Source organism: Tachypleus tridentatus, chromosome 10 (genome assembly GCF_004210375.1).
Source record: "Tachypleus tridentatus isolate NWPU-2018 chromosome 10, ASM421037v1, whole genome shotgun sequence".
NCBI lineage: Eukaryota > Metazoa > Arthropoda > Merostomata > Xiphosura > Limulidae > Tachypleus > Tachypleus tridentatus.
The window spans coordinates 40,607,797-40,633,821 of record NC_134834.1 but is presented as its reverse complement, the minus strand read 5'-3'; the positions used below and the strand labels follow the sequence as shown (position 1 = coordinate 40,633,821).

The 26,025-nt window shown below is 32.9% G+C and overlaps 1 protein-coding gene across 5 annotated transcripts in view; it reads right to left on the bottom strand.

Annotated features, from left to right (window-relative positions):
• The window catches only part of mbc (dedicator of cytokinesis protein myoblast city), a 239,710-nt gene that overhangs the window by 44,940 nt on the left and 168,745 nt on the right, over positions 1-26,025 (bottom strand). For all 5 annotated transcript variants that reach the window (XM_076460973.1, XM_076460974.1, XM_076460977.1 and 2 more), the window contains 7 exons: positions 22,309-22,381; positions 18,861-18,961; positions 17,816-17,874; positions 9,740-9,945; positions 4,358-4,443; positions 2,436-2,592; positions 509-1,528 (listed from right to left, as the gene is read on the bottom strand). In XM_076460973.1, coding sequence (XP_076317088.1) covers positions 509-1,528; positions 2,436-2,592; positions 4,358-4,443; positions 9,740-9,945; positions 17,816-17,874; positions 18,861-18,961; positions 22,309-22,381 — 1,702 coding nt within the window. The remainder of the gene's footprint in view (positions 1-508; positions 1,529-2,435; positions 2,593-4,357; positions 4,444-9,739; positions 9,946-17,815; positions 17,875-18,860; positions 18,962-22,308; positions 22,382-26,025) is intronic.

Sequence of the window (26,025 nt, the reverse complement as noted above, 5' to 3'; positions counted from 1 at the left end):
AAACCTGGAATATTAAAAACTACAAACAATTTGTCAAAAATTATAATTTTCTTGGGGTAAATTTGGATGTTTGTAAATTTATATCACATTGACTAAAATAGCTATAGCTGTATGAATTAAGACACAAAACTCAGGGAACCATAAACATTAAAGAATCCACCCACATATGGAAATAAAACAGACCTTGTATTATAAGTCAGCAGCCAATGGATAAGATTTAAACAAAAACATAACCAACCCAACCACTGAAGTAAACGTTTCTATATTAACAGTACTTTATTTTCATGGTTCACTAATTCTTTCAACTCTAGTTACATGTGGAGAAAAATTATTATTTTGATTTATGGTAGATATTGTTAGATTACACTATAACAGAGAGACTTCAGGTGTAAATCTATAAACTAAAAACCAAAGTATAAATAGGCCTCTCACTAATATAATATTATTAGTGAAACCACAAATACTTGTAACTAATGCTTGATTTTAGAACACAAATGACTTAACTTACCTTTTCATAGTTAACAATTCCACCCATAACAGCTGCATCAACTACTCCATTTAACAACATGCTAAGAGGGTTAATAGGGAGAGCTGAATCAGCATGGTGCTGGACAATCATATCCCTAATTCGACGGTTGGTGGTTTCCATGGTCTCAATTGCATTTTCTAATGGACTGATCTCCATATCTTCAGAGTTAGTAACTGGAAACCAGCAAAGAATACCTGGTAAAGGGTAAGATGTTAATAAATAAGTTCTTTTTAGCCACATAGTGGCAAATTCGTTATCAGAATCCTTCTCTCCTCTCCGAACAGGTCGAGAATAGGTAAATTTTTGCACCTCATTCACCTTGTAGTACTTCAAGATTTGGTCATGGACAAGTTTTCCATGAAATCGATCCTGTTCATGCATTACAGGGTCAATTTTGTTGATCTGCAAGTACTGCAGTGTAGATTCTGATATTTCTTCTCCTGGAGAATCCAGTTTATTCATTATTTGTGCATTTGGAAACTGATTCAATAATCGATTGCTGAAGTCAGACAATCGTTCATATTCTTTTCCACGGTACACAAAAACTTTGTTTTGTAGAAATGCAGGAAAACCTCGTCCAAAGTAGGCTACACGAAAATATTCTGGCTCAGGCCGAACCTGTTTCATAATATTATCATAAAATGTAGCCATTTGCTTCAAAAGATCACTAAGTTGGTTGTAATCAAACATTTCATTCTCGTACTGCTGGGCCAACTCCTTGCAAAGTGTTAAACCTGCCTCCCAGAGCTTTCCTTTATCAAAATAGTTTATAATATCACAATAAAGCCGTTCTTTTAGCTCTCGATGGGTCTCACAGAAAGGGTATTCTTCATTTCTTAGAATATGAGGCAGTGGCTCATCATACCAGTTTAACAACTCAGCATGTAATTTTAAAGTAAATGCTGCTTCAATATAATTTTCACACTCCAGGTGTTGATTACACAACTTGTATAAATAACGTATATACATCTCTTTGCGGTTGATTTCATTGTAGAACTCCTAAGGGACAAAAATCAAAACAAATACAACTCAATATGTAAATATATGTGAGATATCAAGGAAATTCCAATAAAATAAACAGAATGTTAAAAAGCAAACCAAATGAAGAATAATACCACAAACACATGAAACACGTAAACATTATAATTAAAAAATAACAGCATTAAACATAGTTATTATTTTAATACTAATAAGTAACATTCCTAAAAAACCAATAGCACAGAAAAAAATAAATTAGTGTAAATCAATGGGAATAATTTATCAAAACATTTTAATGATCGAAAATAATATACTGTATATGACATGTTTTGTAATATAACCATGAACTCAAAATACATTTGACTACCCCTAAAAATATATAATTTTATTCTGGAGATAAAAATAGGAAAAGCTGGAAGAAAAATTAGTTTGAAAATGTTAGAGACATCATTTATTTACCTTGATGATTATAAGCCCACTTCCTGAAAGCACTTGCATTAATGAATTTGTTTTTTAATGTGACATCATTCATATATAATACACATTTAAATGGTTTCACAACATCCATTTTATCTTATTTTTTTCTTTGCCTTTTCCTGTGTGTTTAAATCTATAGATTCATGTTAATATGAATGGTGGGTAGAGGACAGTAAATACTTTTTTTTATTGATATAATAGAATAGACAACTGTGGTTCATTTTTCTAGTTCAAATTCAATAACAGCATCATATTAAAATAAGTATTATCTCCTTTTGTCCTGAAAAACAAAGATTTTTTTTTTCTTCTCTTATTTGTTTGTTAGTGAGCTGTTTGTCTGGTTTTGAGGACTTCACTGCCTAACAAATATAAGGTTATTTACATGAAATGTGCTTACAGATTACTATTATATTAGTTGAACAATGGAAATATTTGAGAAATATTAGGTTACCAAAAGATTGAGAATACAGATCATTCTGTTTTCTTTGTTCTCATCACTTATGACATCTCTGTACTCTAACAGTCTTTTCATCAGCCTTACAACTGTCTTCACAAACTTGATACCTTGTTCATTCATTGTTGAATGGTTCTCACAGAGCCCACCAATTCTGAAAGACAAGTATGATACATTTGAAGCACATCTAACACAAACTGTTATTGTTTTATCTCTGCATGTTTAATATATGTTATGTTTTTATCAACACAAATATTATTAAAGAGCAATGAGACAAGTATAAGAGATCATCAGCTCAATGATAAGCATAACCATGCATCATGGTGGAAATTTGTCTCAAGAAACATTTCTTTTCAAGATGACAAGAAACCCACTTGAAATAAAAATGTATCTCAGAATGGCTGGTATGGGTATTAACACTTTTATTGATACAGAGAGAACAACATTTCAACCCTCCTAGGTCATCTTTAGGTTAACAAAGAGACTTTATAAGTGACTGTTGTCAGACACATCTTAGTGACAAGTATAAACGAGTACAGAATTGTAGGTGGCATTGCAGTTGGATGTTAGGTTATTAATTAGTGTAGGTATAAAGATGTTCTTTTATATCAATTTAATTTTGGTTTTAGTTGCTGTATACGTAGGGTTTCTTTAATTTTCTGTTGTTTTTTTTTAATATTTGTTTCCCTACTTAGTATCTGGAAGTTTTCTATGACTATGTTGTGTTTATTTGATTTGCAGTGTTCAAAAATGTGTGAAGGTGTTTTTTTGTGTTCTTTGAATCTAGTTTCCATTTTTCTGCTTGTTTCTCCAATACAGAAGTCGTGGCAGTTGTTGCATTGTGTTTTGTAAATTATGTTGATGTTGTGTTTGTCAATGTAGTTTTTACATACTATGGACTTCAGTTTTGTACCTGGTTTCTGAATAAATTTGGTGTTTACTGGAATGTTGCATTTTGTTATAAGTTTTTTTTTGAAATGGTGTTTATTTTTTCGCTGATGTTGGGAACATAAGATATGCAGCAGTATAAAGTTTTGTAGTTTGTTGTATCTTGGGATTTATTGTTGTTTGTTTGTTGTTGGTCAAGGTGTGTGCATATAATTTTTTTCCATGTTTTTTGCAGATGTTGATGAAGTTTTGTTTCATTTTGTCGATTTCATTGTTAATTTTATCTGGTAAGCATGTATAGTTTTACGGCTGTGTTTATACCAATTAATAACCTAACATCCAACTGCAACACCCCCTACAATCCCATATTTGTTTATATTCTTGTCCCTAAGATTTGTCCTGCAACAATCACTTGCAAATTCTCTGTGTTAATGTGAAGATGACCTAAGAAGGTCAAAATGTTCTCTGCTTATCAATAAAAGTGTAAATCCCCACACCAGCTGTTCTGAGATACATTTCAAGATATTTTCTATACTAAAAATTTGCATTGTGTATTTGTTTTATACACAACTGCAACACCCCCTACAATCCCGTATTTGTTTATATTCTTGTCCCTAAGACTTGTCCTGCAACAATCACTTGCAAATTCTCTGTGTTAATGTGAAGATGACCTAGGAAGGTCAAAATGTTCTCTGCTTATCAATAAAAGTGTAAATCCCCACACCAGCTGTTCTGAGATACATTTCAAGATATTTTCTATACTAAAAATTTGCATTGTGTATTTGTTTTATAAAGTTTATTTTGATTTTGAATGTTCACAATAATCTGATGGTACTTTGTTTTTATTACTGAAATATATACATATTTTATAGCTTTGGAGTATGAATCTTTAATTCCTTTAAATACCCCTGAATTTTTCACATAAAAATTGTTTTCAAAATGCTCTTCATCAGTTTGCAGAAAACAGTATTATTAATTATCAAACTGTGGTAATAAACAGTCAAAACAAAAACAAAGAATTTGTTACTTACAGTTCAAAAAAAAGTTGTTTGTACTGTTCATCTCCTCTTCCTCCTCCAACAAGCATGTCCAACTTTGTAATCATTTCATTCTCAAACTGGATATAAAGAACAATCTGTTTATAGAATATCTAACTATTTTTTACATGTTATGTATTATAATTTATTTTGGATGAGTTTCCAATTTATTGTGTTATATATTATTATTCCAAATAAGCAGAAATTTGAATTTGAATTTAGAGTCATTCCAACCATATAGTGCTACAGGTGTATTAAAGAAAGAGATAGGCCATTTTTTAAATGTTTTAAGCAGGTAACTTCTTGGAATAGCTGTTCTAAGGCAAAGCAGTTCAACATCTGATCCTGAGCTCAGACAGTCTAGCTTTGTATACCCATCTATGATTTGGATGAAGGAAAACTAGAAGACTACTCTGAAGTTTTGATAATATGGAAGAGAACCCACCAAGAGTCTGGCCACTTACTTAGATAATTCACACAGTTTATGAAGAAAAGTTTTATCTGATTGTTTCAGCAGATAATGAAGACAATTTGGTAAACAAGTTCATTGGGAGATTTCTTGGCAGGAAAAATGAATCACCAGTTTTGTGATTACCATTTACTCATCTTAATAATTTATAATGTGATCAACTATAAAGTGGTAATTTCAAGCAGGTTGTAGGAGAGGAAGAAACCTAAAGTGGCAGTTGCTATGGTTATACCTCAGTAGTACCTTCCTACTAAGGTGCCTGGCATGACAAGGGTTAACCAATCATCCAAATATTAAAGAACTGTGATGCAACCACACTCGTTTGCAGTGAATGGGCAGGGTTATGTAGATCTGGCCATAGTATATGCACTACAGCCTATGCTTGGATGAATGAAGAACTTGCTTCTCATGTGATATGTGAAGTTACTGGTGACTGATTTGCCTGTACTTGGAGGAGAAGTACCAAAATTAGCAAGCCACTGATTCCAAAAGATGGTTCAGCAGATGCTGGAGAGTCAGTGACATCCATACTTTTCCAAGCAGCAGAGTAGGTAATGGCTATTGGTATGGAATGAGACATCAACAGGTCCATGGTATCTAATAGTAAGCAGCATATGTTGCTGCTACAGCTCGTTGATACAAACAAAGTTCAAGTCATGTGTAACTACTGTCCTGGGAGAGCACAGCAGCTAGTTTACACTGAAAAGTTTGGTTATCAGCTTAGCTCTTTCAAGGCTAGGTGGAACTTGGTACCTAGGAAGATACAAGGGCAACAGATTGAGTTCCTGGTTGAATTAGGTGCAGCCAAAATCTATTTCTCTAAATCAGACCACCACTGTGACCAGAAATACAGTTTGTTTTTGGCAAGTGGTGATAGCCTAGATGTTAGTGGCTTCATCTGAGAGATGTTGCTTACAGATAGAAAGTAGTAATTTCTGACCTCAGTTCTTATAAAGACATTCTTAAAGTTTGATGTACTGCAGAAATTATTGGCCATTTTTCTTGTGTCAATGGTGAATTTGATCAATAAGTAAAACATACAGTTCTTGTGCAAAATATTTTAAATAAATTAATAAAATAAAACATCAAAGTTGTTTACTTACACAATAATGTATTTATAAAGTTTAAAAACATAAGTTTAGAGAAAAACTCTACCTGTTTCACTGGAAGTAGTTCCACCATCTTATGGAAAATAAACCACAAAGTACACACAAAATTATTTGTAAACCTAATGTACGTGTATAATTAGAATATTTATTCTCCCAAAGATGGTGGAATTATTTTCACTCAAACTTGTAGTTTTAAAAGTTGTTTCTTTAACTAATATTTTTAAATGGTAAAAATTTATATTTTATGTTTTATTTTCACTAATGTATTTCTCTATGGGTTTGGTCAATTTAACCGACCTCATAATCTGTATAAAAATTAAGAAAAAGATGCTAGTCTAGTACATCCACAACATGAAATGTGGTTTTAGAATTCATGAATGAAATGAACTGTTTCCTGTCCACAAAACAAGCAGCATTAGCTCAGACAATTATTTATCTCAGAAAGAATGATGTCCTGGTGTTGTTTTGCAATTATGGAAGATGATATATCCAGTTTATAGCTAGAAGATATTGGTGTAGTACAAGAAGTGGAAGTAACTAAGGCTAAAGTTGCATCCACAATGCACCATGTCCAAAAGAAAGAACAAGGCTATAAAACACATTTGAGAGTGTTGGTTGAGGACTGTGCAAACAATCTAAACTCATCACAGGAAAAGTAACTCAGTGACATGTTGGTTGAGCATGTCGGTGTATTTGTGGAGCCAGCTGGGTAATGGGTTAGTGATTCACTATAACATAGACACAAACATATACATCAGATCAAGTCACAGCCATTCTGGCTTCCCTGGTGCATGACAAATGTATTCAGAATGTGGATGTTGAAGGTTGTAATCATTCAACCTTCTGAGAGTACTTGCTACAATTCTGTGTTAATTTTTGACAGGTAAACAGAGTAATTTGCTTTAATGCACAAACAGATAGATGTCTGGATTTGTTAGAAGGTTCCTGTTGGTCCAACAATTAACTCCTGGCAACCAGACACTCTCAATTAATGCTGAAGTTTGAAGCAGAAACCAGGAAAATCTGTGCTTATGTGCACACAGGTGGAATTCATAGGTTATATCAAAGGTAGAAATAAAGTCTTTACAGATACTGTTAAGATAACAGTAGTAAGAGACTGGCATTAGCCTGTAACAAAATGAGAGGTACACAGTTCTTTTGGACTTACATATTATTGACAGTCTGTGGCCAACACCTCTCAGATGGGAGAACCAAGTCTGCTCTCACAAACACTAAGATACACATTGAATGAAGTAAAAAATGTAAACAAACATTACAATGCCTAAACCATACTTTGGTGGAGGCTATCAAGCTGGCATGTCCATGACAAGAAAGTAAATCCCTATTAGACACTGATGCCAGCAATAAGAGAACCAGAAGAGTATTTTCACAAATACAGAATGTAGCAAAATGTATCACTGTGGAAACTAGCCATATTGTCATGACTCTTGAATATAGATACCGTAAGGTGAAGGAATAGCTAGTTACAGTTGTATTTGTAAAATACCATTGCCACTACCAATATTTTAGGTGGATATTTTTACACTTAGATCAAATTTATAATAAATTTACTACAAATATAACTATGTTTAGGTCACTTACATAATCTTTAGTTGACATAATACTTAATAAGTAATACTGGAAAGAAAAAAACAATGTCAAAGTGTATACACAAAAGAAATACTATCCAGAAATGACACACTATTTAGCCTGTTATCCATTTATATACTAGTGGTGTATTTCTCAAGGGATCTATAATTAGCAAATTTTTTTACAAAAAGCTTTATATTTTATCTTTTATTTTCACTAATGTATTTCTCTTTGGATTTGGTCAATTTGACTGACCTCGTAATCTGTATAAAAATTAAGAAAAAGATATGTTATGCTTTTCTATTCTAGAACAACTACAAATTATAACACAGAACCTCAAATATTAAATCTTATAACAATGTGCATCTATATATATATATATATATTTATTATTTTGATTTTACTAATGTTTCAGCAGTGTCCAACTAACATAATAGCAATTGCAACGAAATGGCACAAATGCACTATGTTACGTACCTAACAGTAGAGAACTGGCCTTTACAGAGTGACCTGTCTTGTCTTTGTTCTTACAAACAAGTATTTTGTAAAATACAGTCACATTTCAGTTATAATGTTATTTCATTTATTTTTCTTTATGAATAGAACAGCAAGTAAAAAAATACAGAAAACAATTTTTTCTTCTTACAAACTTTGTACTAATTTATTTTGAACATGAAAGACATGAAACAAAATGAAAACAAAACAAGTTTTTTAGGTTCTATTTATACATAGTGAAATAGCCAAATATTACAAATTACTTTATTAATATTGCAGTATTTCACTGTAATTTACCAAGTTTACTAACTAAGCTGTGTTTGTGTAAAAATAAAATACTTTTTTCATATTACATTTTCATTTACCCCATCCTTCACAATATTCAAGACAAAGAAATAATCCTGAGAGCTTACCACCTTCTTATGGCCAGAAAAACCACGACAGGTATTCAGAGCTTTTGATTGGTTATTACTATGTCATAGACAAAAATAGATGTACGGAAGCAAGTATTTCCAAAGATGTGGGCAGAGCCCACTGTGTTTGATTCAATAAATATAGTGATATCACAACAAATAGAAAAGAGATTCTCACCTTATATTCTAGCTTGTAAATATTGGTAATTTGAGTTTCATAAAAAACTACAGACCAAAGCTGCATTCAACACACCACTTGACACACAAAAATTATTTAGAAATTTTATTTAACATGTTGGTTATCAAGCCCATTTCACTGATACTTTCCAGGGTCCCATTAGTAATTTTACAGTTACTTTTTTAGGAAGAGTGTATGTTCAGCCATTGTGTCCCAGCCAATAAGTGGCCCTTTAAAGAGAAAACAGAGCACGACTCACCTGTGAGTCATGTGGGAGCCAACATATTAATATTTACTTTTAAATTAAGAAATTAATTAATGTATAATACTAAAATTTGAATTATAATTTAAATTGTGATACCAAACTTACTAGCATATGTCCATAAAATAACAAATCAATATAAATTTTAATGTAAGTCTATAAATGTAATGACTACTGATCATAGGAAAACCAGTAGCAAGAGGGTTAAAGGGCACTTTGTGTATGATTACCGAATATGTTTCAATGTTAAACATAATTTTAATGTGTTGCTGTGAAAGTTTCTTTAAACTGGTTAACAAACACACTATTTTTCTTTGTTGGAAGAGATTTTGTTTTAATGCTCATTTCATAATTTCCAGTCAACATCAATATAATGAATGTATACTTTTATCAATCTCTTGCGACTGTTTTCAATATGAATAAAGTCTTATATTAAAATACACTGATTTTCTACTTACATACAAATTTCTGATACATTTGTACTATTTTCACTGATTGTATCAAAAAATAAAGATTTTATACTGAAAATGCAAGTTCTGTGGTAAATTCGTTTTGAGTCAAAAAGAAGAATTTAAAGCTTCAAATAAGTAGCAATGATTAATGACTCGTGATTACTCATGCGATAAGTGGTAACAAATTAATCTGACTAAAAAAGGTAAATAAGACAAAAAATCAATAAACCTTGGACAGAATTTAAATGCTTTTTAACATATAGCTTACTTTAAACTAGAGGCACCACAACATCACCAAAGTTTCTCTGACTGCATAACCCATTACAGAAAGTTTAAATATGGAGAAATAAAATTATTACTTGCAAATAAACTACAATTTATGATTTTCAAATGAAAATAAAGTAATACCTCATGGAAGTTGCCTTTTATGCCACGATTATGGATATGAATGTCATCATGGTATGAAAGGGTGGTAACACGGGGCAAGTAAAACTCACACTGCATCATGTCAAAGAAAATTGGAATAGTAGCTTTTCGTAATTCTATTTCAGGAATGAGAGTCATTTCCAGAAAAGGTCCAACCATTTCAGGGACAAAACGAATCTTGTGCTGACCTATGAGTAAAAACATGCATAAAAAAATCTCTCTTTAAGAAAATTATAAAGACAAATTGATCATTTGCTATGAATTTCCTGTCCACTGGAACAAAGTTAAAAATAAAACTTAGTAATGAAAAATGACTCTTCAGCTTCCATCTTAGGAAATACAAAATATTATGTAGCTGCATATGATGAATCAATTTTTAAGGGAAAACTACATGTACCAGTTCTTGACACTATTACTAAAACTAATAACATTAGCTATAAAAAAAGAAGTATTATAATAATCCACACACAGATACATACAAAATGCCTGCTCTGCTATGTAATGTGTTATAAAAGAAATATGTAGTGTGCCACCACAGGATCTGAGCCTTGACTTTTAAATTATGAGCAGAATGAACATTCATAATTCTTCATATCAGGTTCCCAAATGAATATCAGCAAAAATGGTTGGTACTCATGGAAATTTGTCATCTTCATCCAACTTGCTATCTACAATACTGTGCAAAAGTGTTAGGATAAAGTCAAAAATTAGATTTCACACTACTTTCAAAGAACAATGGAAGGTAAATTACAGATGAAACATCAAACTTTTCTTTAACTTCATATTTAGTACAACAGAAACCAAGTTCAAGTGCTTGAGTTCAGCAAACAGTTAATATTTTGTGTGACCCCTTTTGCTTTAGTAACTGCAAAAAGTATTTAAGGCATCGATACAACATATTTATTCAAAATGTTCTTTGGGGTTTTATTCCACATGTCTCCAATACACTCCCATGAAATTTCTTTGGAAGTAACTTCTAATTTATTGTGTTTTTAATCCATCACATTTAAGATTTGCTCAATTGGGTTGAGATTGAGGCTCTGTGGAGGCCATTACATCACTTGAATGACTCCAGCAGTTTTGTTCTTAGTTAAGGAATTTATGAATACCTTGGATGAGTATTTGGGGTCATTACCAAGAAAGTATACAATGACAGATCAGTATTTGATGGTACTTGTGGTAGTCAATTATTCAAACTATTTTGCACATATCTTATGTTGCCTCAGCAGAATCTTTCTCCCAAATCATCACACTGCCAACCCCATATTCACTGTAGGTGGTATGCATTGAGGTATGTGTCTTTCATTCTTCTTCTGCTGAATGTATAGCCTACACTTTCAACCAGATATTTCAAACTTGGACTCATCGATCCACAACTCCTCTTTCCAATCACCCGTTTTTGTACTTTTTATCACATTTCAGTATGTTGATAATATTTGGAGATTGAAGTAAATCTTCTGAACTACTACATGACCAAATATTTCATTCTGATTCAGTCTTCTAGATACTGTATATCTGGACATTTTCTGTCATTTTGTACATGGTTGTTCATCTCATACTTGAGATCAGTGACAGTCTTTCTTCTGTACCGAAAGCTGCATAAACAAAGATACTTAATATCAAAATCACTGCGTTTAAGTGTTCTGCCTCTTCCTTTCCTCTTTTCAAATTTATCTGTCTTGATCTCATGATCCAGATTGTACTTTGCAGTACTTGGGGATAATTTCAAGTCTGCAACAATTGGTTGGAGAGTCCAAATAGCATCATGTAAAGCTTTTATATGAGCTCTTTGCTCTACTGACAATTCTCTATGCATTTTAGCCTTCAGCACGATAACAAAACTTAATATGTAGTGTTAAACACTGTTTTTACTGAGGTTTATTTGTGGAGTGTTATTAAGTTGAATTCTTCTACCACATACCTGTACCATATGCTAACTTCTTTCTATATAGTTAAAGCACTGCATGGGTTACCATGAGAGTTATTTCATACCTTAAATTTGACAAGTAAGTTCATTCAAGCAGAACCCTTACAACATGCCCTTGTTACACGTATATAGGAATTTAAGTGTCAACAGGAATCTAGGAAGATTTATCATAGTGTTGAAATTCATGTTCTATAATGGCATGGAAGAATTAGTCCCATAAAATGGAAAGAATGATAAAAAAATATATTCTTTTGTCATAACACTTATACACAACACTTTAGTTCCACAGGTTTTTTTAAAATGCAAAATTAAAAAAAAAAAAAACTTGAGTTTTTCCTGGTGTGAAAAATGTGCTATTTTATCTCTAAGCATCCTCTATTTAATTTATTCACAATACCTTCAATATAATTTGACAGCATAATGTGATTTAAAACTTACATTGGCACAAACAGTAGTCAGACAGTTCAGAGGGCAATAAAAGAATAAAATTTAAGAAACACATGTATACTGTTAAGAGTTTAAAGCTATATAGGATAAACAAATGTAGTTTCACTTACAACTTGAAATCATTCTAGAGAGAAAAAAGTGTTATTTAGATTTTTTTTACAGTTACAAGGTTAGTCAAATTGACCAACCTTGTACAGAGATAGGGTAAATAAAATATACAGTTTTAGTGAAAAAAAACCATTTGGAATGTATTTAAGGGCTTTTAGAAATTATGTGAATAAAATTTGATATTTCTAAGATGAAAAAGTACTTTTAATAAGAAAATCATTTTGCATTTGGACTAGTAAAAAAAGAAAAAGAAAAAAGACTAGATATATTCATGGACAAATCTATTTTGTTTCTTTACTTTATTACAAATACTTCATTAAAAATATTAAAATTTTCCTACATTGAAAATATATTTCTGACAGGTACTTACTTCTACTCACATACATAGTTACTCTTGTTCAGTGTTGGTCTCTTTTTAAAAATGTTTTTTTCACACATCACAAACCTTTCACTCATATGAACCACTTAGTTCAAGTGGTTTAACTGATTCATGTATATTATATATGTAAGTGCATCATGTGGATTGGTTCAGTTCCAAATCTAAAACTCAACTGTCAGGAACAGACATCTATGTGAGAGTAATTTAAGGGATACCTATTACACTACATGCGTGAGGACATGATGCTGATAGGTTCAGCTCTAGATCCAAGACTCAACTTCCAGAAACTGACATTCATACAGGGATAGGGTGAGGGATCCCAATCATGTCTACACCAACAGAACATCATCGCCCTATTCTCAACTGAATCGAGATATTATTGTTTATATTGTATATTTCTTATTGAGGAAGATAGTTAAATGGTTCACCACCTCAATGGCTTGGAAATGGAAAGTGGTAAGGACTCTCTTATTCACTGGAAGAATTGAGGGTAAAAAACATGGTGGAGAGTCTGATGGAATGTTTGTACTGGAGAAAGTGCAATGGGTGGCTATGAAACCTGATACAGGAAAGCAGACCAAACCCAATTTATTCAGTCTAAGGAAAAGCAAGGACGGAAAGCCATGCCCTTCTGCTTTACCTATGAACTCCATAGGTGAGTTCAATCCAGAATGGGCACATTTATGAAGTAAATTATATAACCTAAGGAACAACCTACAAATGATCTTGTGGAACATCCCATTTCTGGTACAAGGAAAAATACAGAACAGTATGCATTTAGTGTCCATGGAAGTATGCAAATTAAATCAACATGATCTTTTGTAAATTTGTGTACAAATCTAAGTGAATTAAGTATATCTGACTGGGTAACACTTCCCACAGAGCATGATCCAGATCAAAACACAGGACCATTGAAAGTCTGAAGAATAGCAAAAGGTGGAAGTTGATAACCAACAAGGAAAAAAACAGAAACATGATGCAGATGGTGAGAGATGAAAGTATGCAGAGTGGTACATGTGCCTAATTGAAGAATTTCCTTCAATGGATGATGCAGATGAGATTCCAAGGTATAGTGAGGTGCCTAATCTGATGGAAATGCACCTAGAAAATTGATGGAAAAAAGAAGACAAGGAAGAATAAGCCAATCAAATTAAAAGCTGAACCCTACTAGTATGGGGTGGAAGGAGAGAAATCATGAACATAGGATGATTGCTAAGAAATGAATAGATGAGAACACTTATGATGGAAGTAAACTGTGCAGGCAATATAACAATGAAGATTATAAATGAGACATATAGGTCAATCTGAATTAGACCAAATATGGGAAATACAAGAAAGAGAAACTGGTGAGGAGGAGGAATTACCCTCACGTGCTGCTGAATTCTTGGTAAAAAAAACTGATCAGGGTAAAAGAAAAGATGAGAGAAATGATACAGATTACATGAAATGTTAATGGCAAACAAATCCAACCAATAACATCCAGAGGAAGAGGAAATACACTTTAAGAGAAAAATGAAACATGGAACAAAAGAAAGGTTCAAACAAAGATAAAATAAGGCAATAAAGCACCACATTGACATCCCAATATGGAAGGGCTGCATGCCATGGAGAGAGATTAATCCAGAAGGAACATTACAGGAGTGACAAGGTATGGGAGAGGATACCAAAGACCCTTGATGAAATAACAAAGTAAGGAAATCCATAATAATAGGAACAGCAGGATAAAGCATGAGATGACCCCCAGCTTAAAGACCAATGGTGGAAGATGCACCACTGATGTTGATAAACCTCCATGGAAGAAAGTCAAACTGAACTTGCCAGAAATGCAGCTACTCACCATGATAAACTGGATTTCCTTGCCATGGACTGGATAAGAACCAGGCATAATGACAAAGGGAGGAATGGAAAGATAAACTACCTGAGACAAAGGCTGCTGCAGAAAGGATGAAGTGCTGAAAAGTGTTGAACAAAACATTAACATGGATAAGATAATGGATAGGAGCAAGGAGGGATTTCACAACAAAAGACATATTCTGCTGTTGCAAGCCTGAAAGGAAGAGCACGAAATTGATAAACCATGCAGTGATGAACAAACTAAAAACAGTGTCTCAAATGTTTTGATATGGGAACATAGAAATAAGCATTTAAAATGCTGACCTTGATCATTCTTAAACCTAGAGAAAAAAAACCTACATAAGAGTGAGAAACGACTCAATGGTGAAGAAGTGATTGGGGCATGAGAGATATCTCATGCAAACAGCCTGGAATTAAACCCCTAGAGAAGGGTGCACCACAGGTTCAATGGTATGCTGAGAGAGTTTATGTACAATCTTATACAAGTGCTAACACTTGGTAGGATCCACAAGTAATGAAAAGAAAATGGAAATCTGAGACAACAGAGGAGGGGAGAGGAAATGGATGACAAATCCCTCTGATAAAACCTGAAGGACCCATAGATCCCTGGTAAAATCTTGCCATAGATGAAAGATCCCTTACCAGACTAGAACCAAGGGTAGTCACCAACATTGTTGATATCATGACATTCTGCATCAAAGAAAACAATGAAAAGAAGATTCAAGTGTGGAAGGAATAGGTAAGAGGTGGGAAGGATTAGGACAGGGAACAAAAGTCTCTGAGTGAGACAAATCATCAACCAATGAGGAAGGAGTCAACTGCTCTCTCATAGATTCCACTCAAGATTTCAAAGTCACCAGACACTGACCAATGAAGAAATGAGATGAGGTATAATTCCCAAACATAAAGAAATGGCAAACAAATGTAAGACAAAACCATGTTTCTCTCTGAACAATCCCAATAACAATGTTGCCATATGTGCCAACAAGGATGTAATTAGAATCCCTCGAAAAACCCTCAGAATCACAGTGGATTACTTTGGATAGTAGATGGATGGTGAACACCTACCACAGAATAGATGTGATGGATGGTAAGATGAAGGAGAGAAAACTGGACATGGGACAAAAGAACAGGAAAATCAGGATTTGCTCCCCAAATGCACTTTATGGATTATATTTCCTGCAAATCCAAGAACAAAAAATCAGCCTGATGGTAGGGTAAAGCAAACTGGTCTGAAACCCTTAGAGGACTAAGCATCCTTGTCCTCCATGTAGCTGAGATACAGAATGCTCAGCATAAGTTCCAACATCCTGTAACAAGAAAGGTAGAAGATTGTAAGAAAGAGGAGAAATGGATAAAATAGAACATACCTACATGAAGTGGGAAATAGAATCCTGCTACTAGAAAACAAATTTTGATTGTGACGGTACACCCTTGTGCCATTTTAGCATCTTTGAAGTATGCATTAATTATTCCAGCTGCACGTATGTACCTATGAACCATTTATGTGATCTCCTGATAATAAGCACTTTATCTATGCTGAGCTACTGGAAGACAGAATTCAATGGAAAAATCAATTAATACATTTTAAATTGTTGTCAGTGTTAATAAAAAATGTAGAATGAATATGTATATATATATTTTAACAAAAATAATTACATTTCAATGAAGTTAAATAGTAAAATAAGTAAAGTCATCAGTCTCACATAAAGAAATAAAAAATAGCAATAGATACAGAATTATGTGGTAAGGTGTACATTCACATAAAGTAGTGCCAAGTTGTTAAATGACTTTATTCTTCATTAAAAATAGTTATTAGGAATTTTAAGTAACTGAAACATATAAAGACTTGTTTAGAACATGACAGTCACACTAGACTTGATGAATGGGTAGTGGTTTGTAGCTATACTAGTTTGAACAGCTGGATGGGACACTTCATGCTGGTATAGTTCATTTGTTGTGGTGTCAATTAGTGCCTTTCTACCATATTGGGGGCTGGAATGCTAACATCAAAAAGTAAGTTTTTATCTTACTTACCCCCAAATGGTAATACCTTATTTCTTTATTTTTATTTCAATTAATTCTTTACTTGGGGGAGCAGTCATCTTTCCACAACTGTCTGTAGGCAGTGAAGGGTGATATAAATGTGGGACGTTGTGGGCTTGAGCACTCACATCTCGCTCTCCTAATTTCTATTTTTATACTTCTTATGTGAGATTGGCGAATGGTGGTTAAGATTGATAGACAGTGTATCCTCACTGCTATGTGGGTCCTACTTTCACAGTCACTTCCAAAACTGAGGGTACTTTTTACAATTCCACATTGTAGCTTGTACCCTCGGATCTTTTGAGTTGATGCACCATTTTTTGTCTGTTTTGGTGTGTTTTTGACTTAAGATAACAAATAATACATATATTTATTATAAAACAGTGGAAATTATTTCATGATTGAATATGTACATTGTATTTACTATTTGTGATGTGGAAAAGCCATGGACATTCAAAAATACACTTTTTTTCATAGTTATTAATAACTGGTAGCAATTCAGTGTATAGTTTACTCTTTGGGCATAGAAATATTTTCAAACAAAATAAATTTAAAAATTCCAAGAGCTAATGCCCTTTCAAAACCTTTTCTTCATTGATATTAGTTCTTCTATGACTGCACTTGACTGGAGTTTCGATGTAGATGATGTATTAATATTTTCGCCAATATCTTCAACAGGACTTGAAGATTCATGAATACTGCAGTCATTAAAAGATTCAATACCAGTACTACCTACTTTTCCAAATCTATATTTTAAAACAAATTTATTTCTTTAAACATGTGAAACCTGTTATACCTTTACCATTTCATTACAGAGGATTATCCAGCAGTACCCATCACCAATTTTTGGGCATCTCTTTGTCTTATCAAAAACTGAGATTTGACTGTCACTCTAAAAGTACACCCACAACATAAAAGTGAGAGTCATGCTTTTGCACAAACAAGTCACAAACCATGAATTCACAGTTTAGCTATGCAAACCAACAGGCCATAACCACTCTTGAGGAATAAGAATAGTCATACTTAGGAAAATGCAGACATGTACTCTAATGATCACAAATCATGTTCATTACTAATAAATAGTAGTTTTGCTTTGGTCTATTGTGTAGCTATCATATAAAACCCTTTCTTTGAAGAGAATTAGTTAATACAAACTGACTTATTTTAAAACCAATTCACCTGCTTAAAATTAAGTATAAATGCAAGCTGAAAAAAGAAAACTTAAAACAATATTTTTGATAAAATTTATTACTATGAGAAATAAGCAAATTAAACAATACATCCTTTTTGTACTTACCAAGGTTAAACCACATTGAACGAATTTCAAATCCAGTTTCTCTTCTCATATCTTTATACCTAGTCAACAATATATCATGATACTAATAAAAAAAATGTGTACAACTAACAACAGTACATTACCAACAAGCTACTGTCAGGTGTAAGTTGCCAGTGATAATTTATTCTGACAATATTGTTAGTATAATTCACTTATGCAACAAACATTTTATAATATTTGAAAAAAATTAGCAAACTTGTATTTAAAGACAAAAATCTAAAAAGTAACAGTCATACTAAAAAGATTGGTGATCTCATAATATTTAACTAAAACATGGTATGAACACTGGCAATAGACTCATGCTGGTGAAATTGAAGTCTAATAATAAAGATGAAGGTGATGTATAAGATGAAAAATATGTTTTACTTAAAAGTTTTAAAAATGTCAGAATACACCTATTAAATCTTCAAGAAAATCAGAATATTATTACACACTTATATTTATTAGAATTCCCACGTCAACAAAAAAATTGTTTGGAACAATATTCTGGATAACTTCCATTTGCTCTCAATGAAGAAATGGGGTAAAGGAAATAGTGACATCATCAAGAGAGCAGAAGAAGTGAACCAAATCTGTATATGCTTAAAATATTTTGCCAGAATGGAAAATATATTTTGTGAAAAAGATTTATTCATGTTTTTTAAGAACAGTATTGGACACATAATAATTAATCATTTCCACCACTACTTTCCTCAATGTAAGCATCAAATTTATCTCAGAATAAAAACAAGGGGGGGGGGGTCTTATTGCACTTTCTGCTACACTGGAAGTTGTAACTTTCTTTTATTGTTCACTTGATTCATATACTGGAAAAGAATATTCAGGATATGTTCCAGATCAGCAAGTCAAGCATACTGCTGATGTTTAACAGTTTTCTTACACACTGAATATTATTTTTATAAAAGAAAATAAAGCACATTTATAATTAAATTTCACTTTGAATTTAAAGTTGTGAATGCAAATTTTAGTGCACTGAAAACTATCAAAAAAATGTAAAATAACTCACCTTGAAATTATTTTATTTCTTTTATTTGGAAAGAAATTTTCTAGCTGTAATGCATCTTGGGTTAAGAATGAGATTGCACAATGAAAGAAATTGTTCCACACCTACCAAGAGAAGAATTATAAGTTTTATCATTAAATCTAATTTAAAAGATATAAAGTTCTTACCTTGTAAAGATGAGAGCTGAAATTTAAATAATTTTAATGACCTAAAACTCATATCCAAACTCTAATGCTTTCATGATTTGAATAAAACTTTTTAAGTTGAAATTTCTGAATCAAAATGACATATCTTAAACTGCAAAATCTAGGTCAATTATCTCAAATATGACTTTAATTAAAATTTTTGCACAAGACTATTTTCTAAGATATCTTTTGTTTCTAAATGCAGAAGAATGCAACCTGTATGTGTCTAAATGAAATATGTTTCATTTATTAATGTGACATATGCAAAATCTTCACAAAAGCAGCTTATAACAAAAATCCTTTCTAGAACTAACCATGAATATGCAGCTCTTATAATACAAGATAGATTAATTCTATTATATAGTGTAATATCAAAATAAACTTTTATTTAAACTCTAAAATATACACATTATAAACATATAGATAACAAAACTAGTGTATAAGAGAGTGAGGGTATTTCCTTTGTTTTAATACAAAGTGATATAATGGGCTACCTGTAATTTGTCTGCCACAGAGAAGCAAACCCTGAGCTTTAGTATTCTAAGTCAGCAAACTTACTGCTGACCCATATGGGAAGAAATGAAATGAATACATTGTTCCTTAGCTATCTTCAACACAAGGTGGGAAGTAAGAGTATAATAAAAGAAGAAAAAAGAACTACACTACCATAGGGAGCTTAAAACACTTTTCTTTGAAACAGGATTGAAAACTGAAGAGAGAATTACTACACAGCATATAAGGAACATTGTGTTGTAATTTCAAATCAAATTAAAAACAGGAGCAGAAGAAATAAATATCACAGAACTGTATGAATAATATTATAATATCATCTCTTAATACCAGATTAAGAAAGTGAAAGGAAGAAAACTACATAACAGTAAGAAATCTATTCTCATACTTCTTAACATGAGGTTGAATTAATGCAAAAGAAAAATTACCATAAAACATGAGATATTTACTAAAATATTTATTCACACAAGCCTGAAAAAGAAATTATGATACTGTTAGTAGAGATACTAAAATACATTTTTAAACATAAGATTGACAAACAAGGATAAAGTAGAGAGAAAGACTACATATTTTACTCTCCATAGTTTGTATTTCCTACTTTAAAATGTTTCTGAGTTCTAATTCTGGAACATAATAAATCTGGTTGAGTTCAATGTGCACAACACAGCCCAACATATTACTTTCTTTAATAGGTGCAGCAGTAAAGCATTAAACATAGTTGTGTTGTATTCTTCTTTAACAGCTACTTCCCTATTACTGTGTCAATCATTCTGATTGGTCAGCTACAGAGAAGTGTTTTGTGAATACAATTCAGTTATGAAATTCTTTCTAACCTCGTAGAAGAAAAAAAAATGTTTTTATTTTGAAGGAGTCAAAACATTTGGTAAAACATTTTTACTTTTGTTCAGCCAGCTGAAAGTGTATCATTCAGTTACTTTTGATTTATCTTTACTCACAACATAATAGTCTTACAGTTCAATAATTAGCTACATTCTTCAATGAACGTGTCGTTATGTTTAGTTTAATATATTTTACATTCATCTTACAGCCACACCATATTTTCTCTTTCAATCCACCTGTGATGAATGATTACATACATCCTTTCACATACTACATTCTCAAACCTCTAGTTTTTATGGAGATCAGATTGCGAGAAAAGATGAACCTTGAGATCACTCCTCTAATTTGCTAAAGATCAGTCGGGGAATCTAATAAAGTATTTTTAAAAAAAGATTGAGAAACTGTACAGCAGAGAGTCTAACATTGTTACTATCCAAAAATGATTAATAAACTGAAACATAAAAAGTGAAAACTGCTACATTGTAGGAGGAATCCTAATATATTTACTTTTCATATAAGATATAGAAAATTAAGTATAAAAGTTTATTTGTTGAATTTTGAGGTACAGCTATTTGAGGGCTATGTGCACCAGTCATCCCTAATTTGAAAACTACAGACTAAATGGAAGGAAACTAATCAATACTGTTCACCACCAACTATTGGATTACTCTAATCAAATAGTGGCATTTAATCATCAATCTTATAAGACATCTACAATTGTAAAGTGAGGATACAAGTATTTGTTGTTGGTAACTATAGATCCACAATCCAGCATGCTTAACCATCTAGCTATGCTTTGTCCATGGAAAAAAGGAAAGTCAAAATTTAATATATTTACTTTCCATACAGAATTCAAAAACTGAAGCATGAAACAGAAAATTTTAATAGAGCATCTGGTACAGTATATTTTCCTAAAAAAAACAGAAACATGGAGCTTGAACAGGGAAAATTACTACAATACTATAGTGGGTCTGATACAAATATTGTCATTCAAGTTTTAAACTTAAAGCATGTGAAGAGAAGTGAAAATTATATAAGTATGGAAACTACTATACCCATTTCAAAACATATTTACTAATGACTAAAGAAAGTTTGACTCCAGATGTCATAAAAGTTTTTTGATAAAAGCTGTGAGGATATTAATAAACAACAAAGGTACCAACAAGGTCCAACACATGAGGAAGCAACAGAGATATTAATTAATACAGTGTATATACCTTATTTATTTTGATAACATTTTGAGCCAAAAACACTTCATTTGGTAATACCCGATAAAAGATTTAAAAGGATATTCAATTACAATGAAACTATTTTCCATACAATGTTTTACCTTCTTGAAAGAATAAGTTTGTTAGACTTTGTGTTCATCTTATTATGTATTCTATCCTTCAAATGATTCTAACAACTTCACACACAAATCAATAAAAGTTATTACATCTGTTGGAGAGTCCAAACTTTGTGCAATTATGAAAAATGCTGGGGACTTCAGCTTTTACAGCAAACACTAACAAGTTAATCAATACCTTGAAATCTACAAAGTGCAAAAAGGTGTATATTAAATAACATTTAAATGATTCCCATTGAAGTATATTATCTTTCCACATCTTTTACTAACAAATTACAATGCTCTCAGTATCATCTGAGGACAAATATTCTTTATTAATTCTTTTTAAAGGTCTGTTTAAATTTATAATTATAGTGTAAAGACATTTTTATGATGTTATTCTTATTTTACATATAAAACTTTATAAGCACTTTTGACAAACCAGAAAAATGAAGCCCCCCTAACAGGAAAAATGGGATTTGATTTATAATAAAAACTATAACAAATATGGATAAGATTAGATCTTGCACATGTATTATTTTAATGCTTTTTTACTTTTAACTGTTTACTAGTGATCTATAAATGAACTCACCTGATACTCAAATGGGTTTGTTAAATAGTCACGCAACGTGTGGGAAAAATATCTTAGAGCTTTCAAAATAATGCTGGGAAAAAAATTAAATGAGTTAATAAAAAGTTCTCTCTACAAAGGATAAAAATGCATTTTACTATTGCAATAATCCCTTGAAAACATCAAATAATTTGATGAAAATCACTTGTTACTTTAACATACTATTAATACAAAAACACAAAATTAGAATTTAATTATCACTTTTTCCTTAAATAATTCTTAAAATGTACGGAAAACCTGACCAAAAACCTACACAAATACATCTACATTTTTTATTTGGTTTAAAACATTTTACAAACAAGTTCAACCAATTGAATACATACCAGGTTAAACTTTTATGTTTATGAATTTGAGAAAACAGAATAACAATTATTGTGGGAAAAAAACTAGAAATTTATAGAAATTTAAAATGTTTTAAAATTTTATTGTTATCTAAATTGTGTCTGTCAAATTTTGCTCACTACTATTTGAAGGTTATCTGCCATAGCCTTCCCTAATTTAGTAGTAACTGATTATAAGACAACTAGTCAACATTTGGGTTATTCTTGTTTACCAACAAAAAGTGGATTTACTTTCACATTATAATGCTCCTATGGATGAAATGGTGAGCATATTTGGTCATGAAATTTAAACTCCCAACCTGCAGACTGCAGGATGCCCAAACCCCCAGGACATAAAGTCTTTACACAGTTTACAATCCTAAAAGATTATTATCAGTTCAACTAAAAGGTCCATGGTTTGTACTGAATTGCAAAGACCAATTTTAAACACTTTTCAAGGACATTCTAAGCATTTTTTTTTAGCTAAAATCAACATCAATTGGATTACACTGAAATTTTATAAAATTTCTATTTATTTGTTCAACATGTAGATTTTGAAAAAAAAAGAATTTGTTGTGTTTAACTCTACAACATGCATTAAAGTTAGATATAATGGTATATTTTTCTATTATAATATTTTCAAGTAATTTTTGTGAACACAGCCCTCCTTTTCAAGCACTTCTAGTTTTTGAAATTCCATTCTCATGAGAACTGGTAGGGAAGATAAGCTTTCATACAAAAATGTGCCTTCACTTGTGAGCATTTCCAACCCAACTAATACATGATCCACCATGAAGAAACATTCAGGAAATGGTGGGAAGGTGGAAAGCCCTGACTGGACAACATCTCAAGTCCAAATGCTGCTGGCATTGGGTACGTTTTTCCAGTCCATGAGAAGGAGGAGAATACCTGATCATACACAAGTACGAATACATGAGATGTGTCCAGCTATGACCAAAATCAAATCTGTTAGGAACCAACATTCAGCAGACAGTAAGAAGAGTGACAACAAACCTGGGATGCATCTCCAGTAGGAAGAAGGACACCTTACCTTGTAGCCAGATAACAATACATACTCTTCAAAAAAAGAAACGCAAAAGGCAAAATTTGAGACATATTGTTAACAAGTTTATTCCGGGTAGTTCTGTATGACATGTGTGAAACTTCGCACATTCACTGCTGAACACCCAAAGTCTGCATGGCGAAGTCCACGCTCACTAGTTGAAGTTTAACGTCACTCAACGTCAATAACGAGTATGCCCCCCGTGAGCATCAATAACTGCTTGGCATCTCCTGCCCATGGAAGCAATGAGATGATGAATCACATCCTGTGGAATGGATGTCCACTCAGCCTGCAAAGCTGCTGCAAGCTGAAGTAGAGTCTGCGGTTGAGGTTGTCGCCATCCCAGACGTCGGTCCAACTCGTCACAAAGATCTTCGATGGGGTTTAAATCTGGTGATCTGGAGAGCCAGGGAAGAACGTTGATGTTGTGGTGTCTCAAGAAGACAGTCGGGCTGTGTGAGGACGGGCGTTGTCATGTTGAAAAACGTCGTTGACGTTCACCATGATGGGTTGCACATGGGGCCTAAGAATCTCGTCGACGGTTGCGTACGGTCTGATCAGAAATCCTACACAGCCCTGGTATGGTTGAGGCAGTAGACATCGCAGTGGTGGTCCTATCCCGAAGGTGACGTAACCGGATGTAACAATCTTGTGCGGGCGTAGTCACACGAGGTCTGCCAGATCGTGGATGGTCACGAGTTGATTCATGTTGTTGGTGACGATTCCATAGCCTTGTGATGGTGCTTGGGTGGACATTCACAGCTCTAGCAACATCTGATTGTGATTTGCCTGCTTCCAAGCGACCAATGGCGTTGTTGCGTCGTGCTTCAGTCAGTCTTGGCGTAACTGTATTGCGTGTCGGTGGCTTAACACTGAACTATGGAAACCGAGAACCCGTCACTTTTATAGGGATTTTGCACATGTTGCACTTGCAGAACATGCAGATCTCTCAAACAAATTTATTGGACACGAATGCGTTTGGGCGAAAAATCCGATGTTTTCCTCCGTTTTCAAAGTGCACAACTTTTATTGTCATTTTGGTCTGACAATCAGTGTCTTAAAACGTGTAACATCACATACTCTGAGCTTGTAACGTTATTACATATATTTCTCTTTACAATAACAAAAATATCCCTTTTGTGTTTCTTTTTTTGAAGAGTATATTTATTTGGAACCAGACACAACCCTATTTTCACACAAGAATGTGTTGTATATTTTGGTTGTAGAAGTAAAGTTAGCAGATACAATCACTGAATAGTATCATTAATGTCATACACTATAGGGATGACAACCTCAAACTCTTTGTATGGTTACATGATGACATAATTTGCCTGCCTTCAGCTTAATGGATGAAGATGATGCCCATCTTTATCATATCAAACTAGTGAATAACTTCACTGGTAAAGAAAGAAATTGACCAAATAGTGATCTTCATGCTCACATGATTTCAAGATCATCAAGGAAGTATAAGATACTCTTAGGAAACACATTACACTCCTACAAGTTACTAGACTCTCTGGAACACAGATGTTTCAGAGTTACTCATGATGTGATCAATGCTAATGTTAGACATGCACTGTAAGTTACAGGCTGCTTTTGCTTTTTTGTGTAACAATACTGCATATTAGAGTGAAATGTCATAATCTGTAAAGAAAAAGCCATCTACACTAAATGTTAACTCATGGGTACAAGTTGAATGACCTATCATTTACATTTCACATCAAATAAGAGATCATAAGATGCTTAATTTGTGTGGAGAATTAAGTAAGGGTCTTGAGCAGTTTGTTTAGGCTTGTTTGTCTAAAACGTAAACAAAAATAACAAAATACGAGGTCTGTTCACAAAATACGCGGACTGACGTCATAAAACAAAATGTACTTTATTTAGAAGTTACAGGTCTGGGACCCCTTCAAAGTACTCTCCTCCCCAACGCACACACTTATCCCAACGGTATTTCCACTTGTTGAAACAGTCCTGGTACACTTCTTTTGTAATGTCCTCCAGCTCCTTCGTCGCATTTGCCTTAATCTCGGGAATCGTCTCAAATCTTCTTCCTTTCAAGGGTCTTTTGAGTTTGGGGAACAAGAAAAAATCGCAAGAAGCAAGGTCAGGTGAGTAGGGGGGATGGGGAAGAACAGTGATCGAGTGTTTGGCCAAAAACTCACGAGTTCTGAGGGCTGAATTTCGCAACAACGTGGTGCATCTTCAATTTTTTGGTCAAAATCTTGTAACAAGATCCAACTGATATCCCACACTCTTCAGCAAGCTCCCTAACAGTCAGGCGTCGATTTGCCC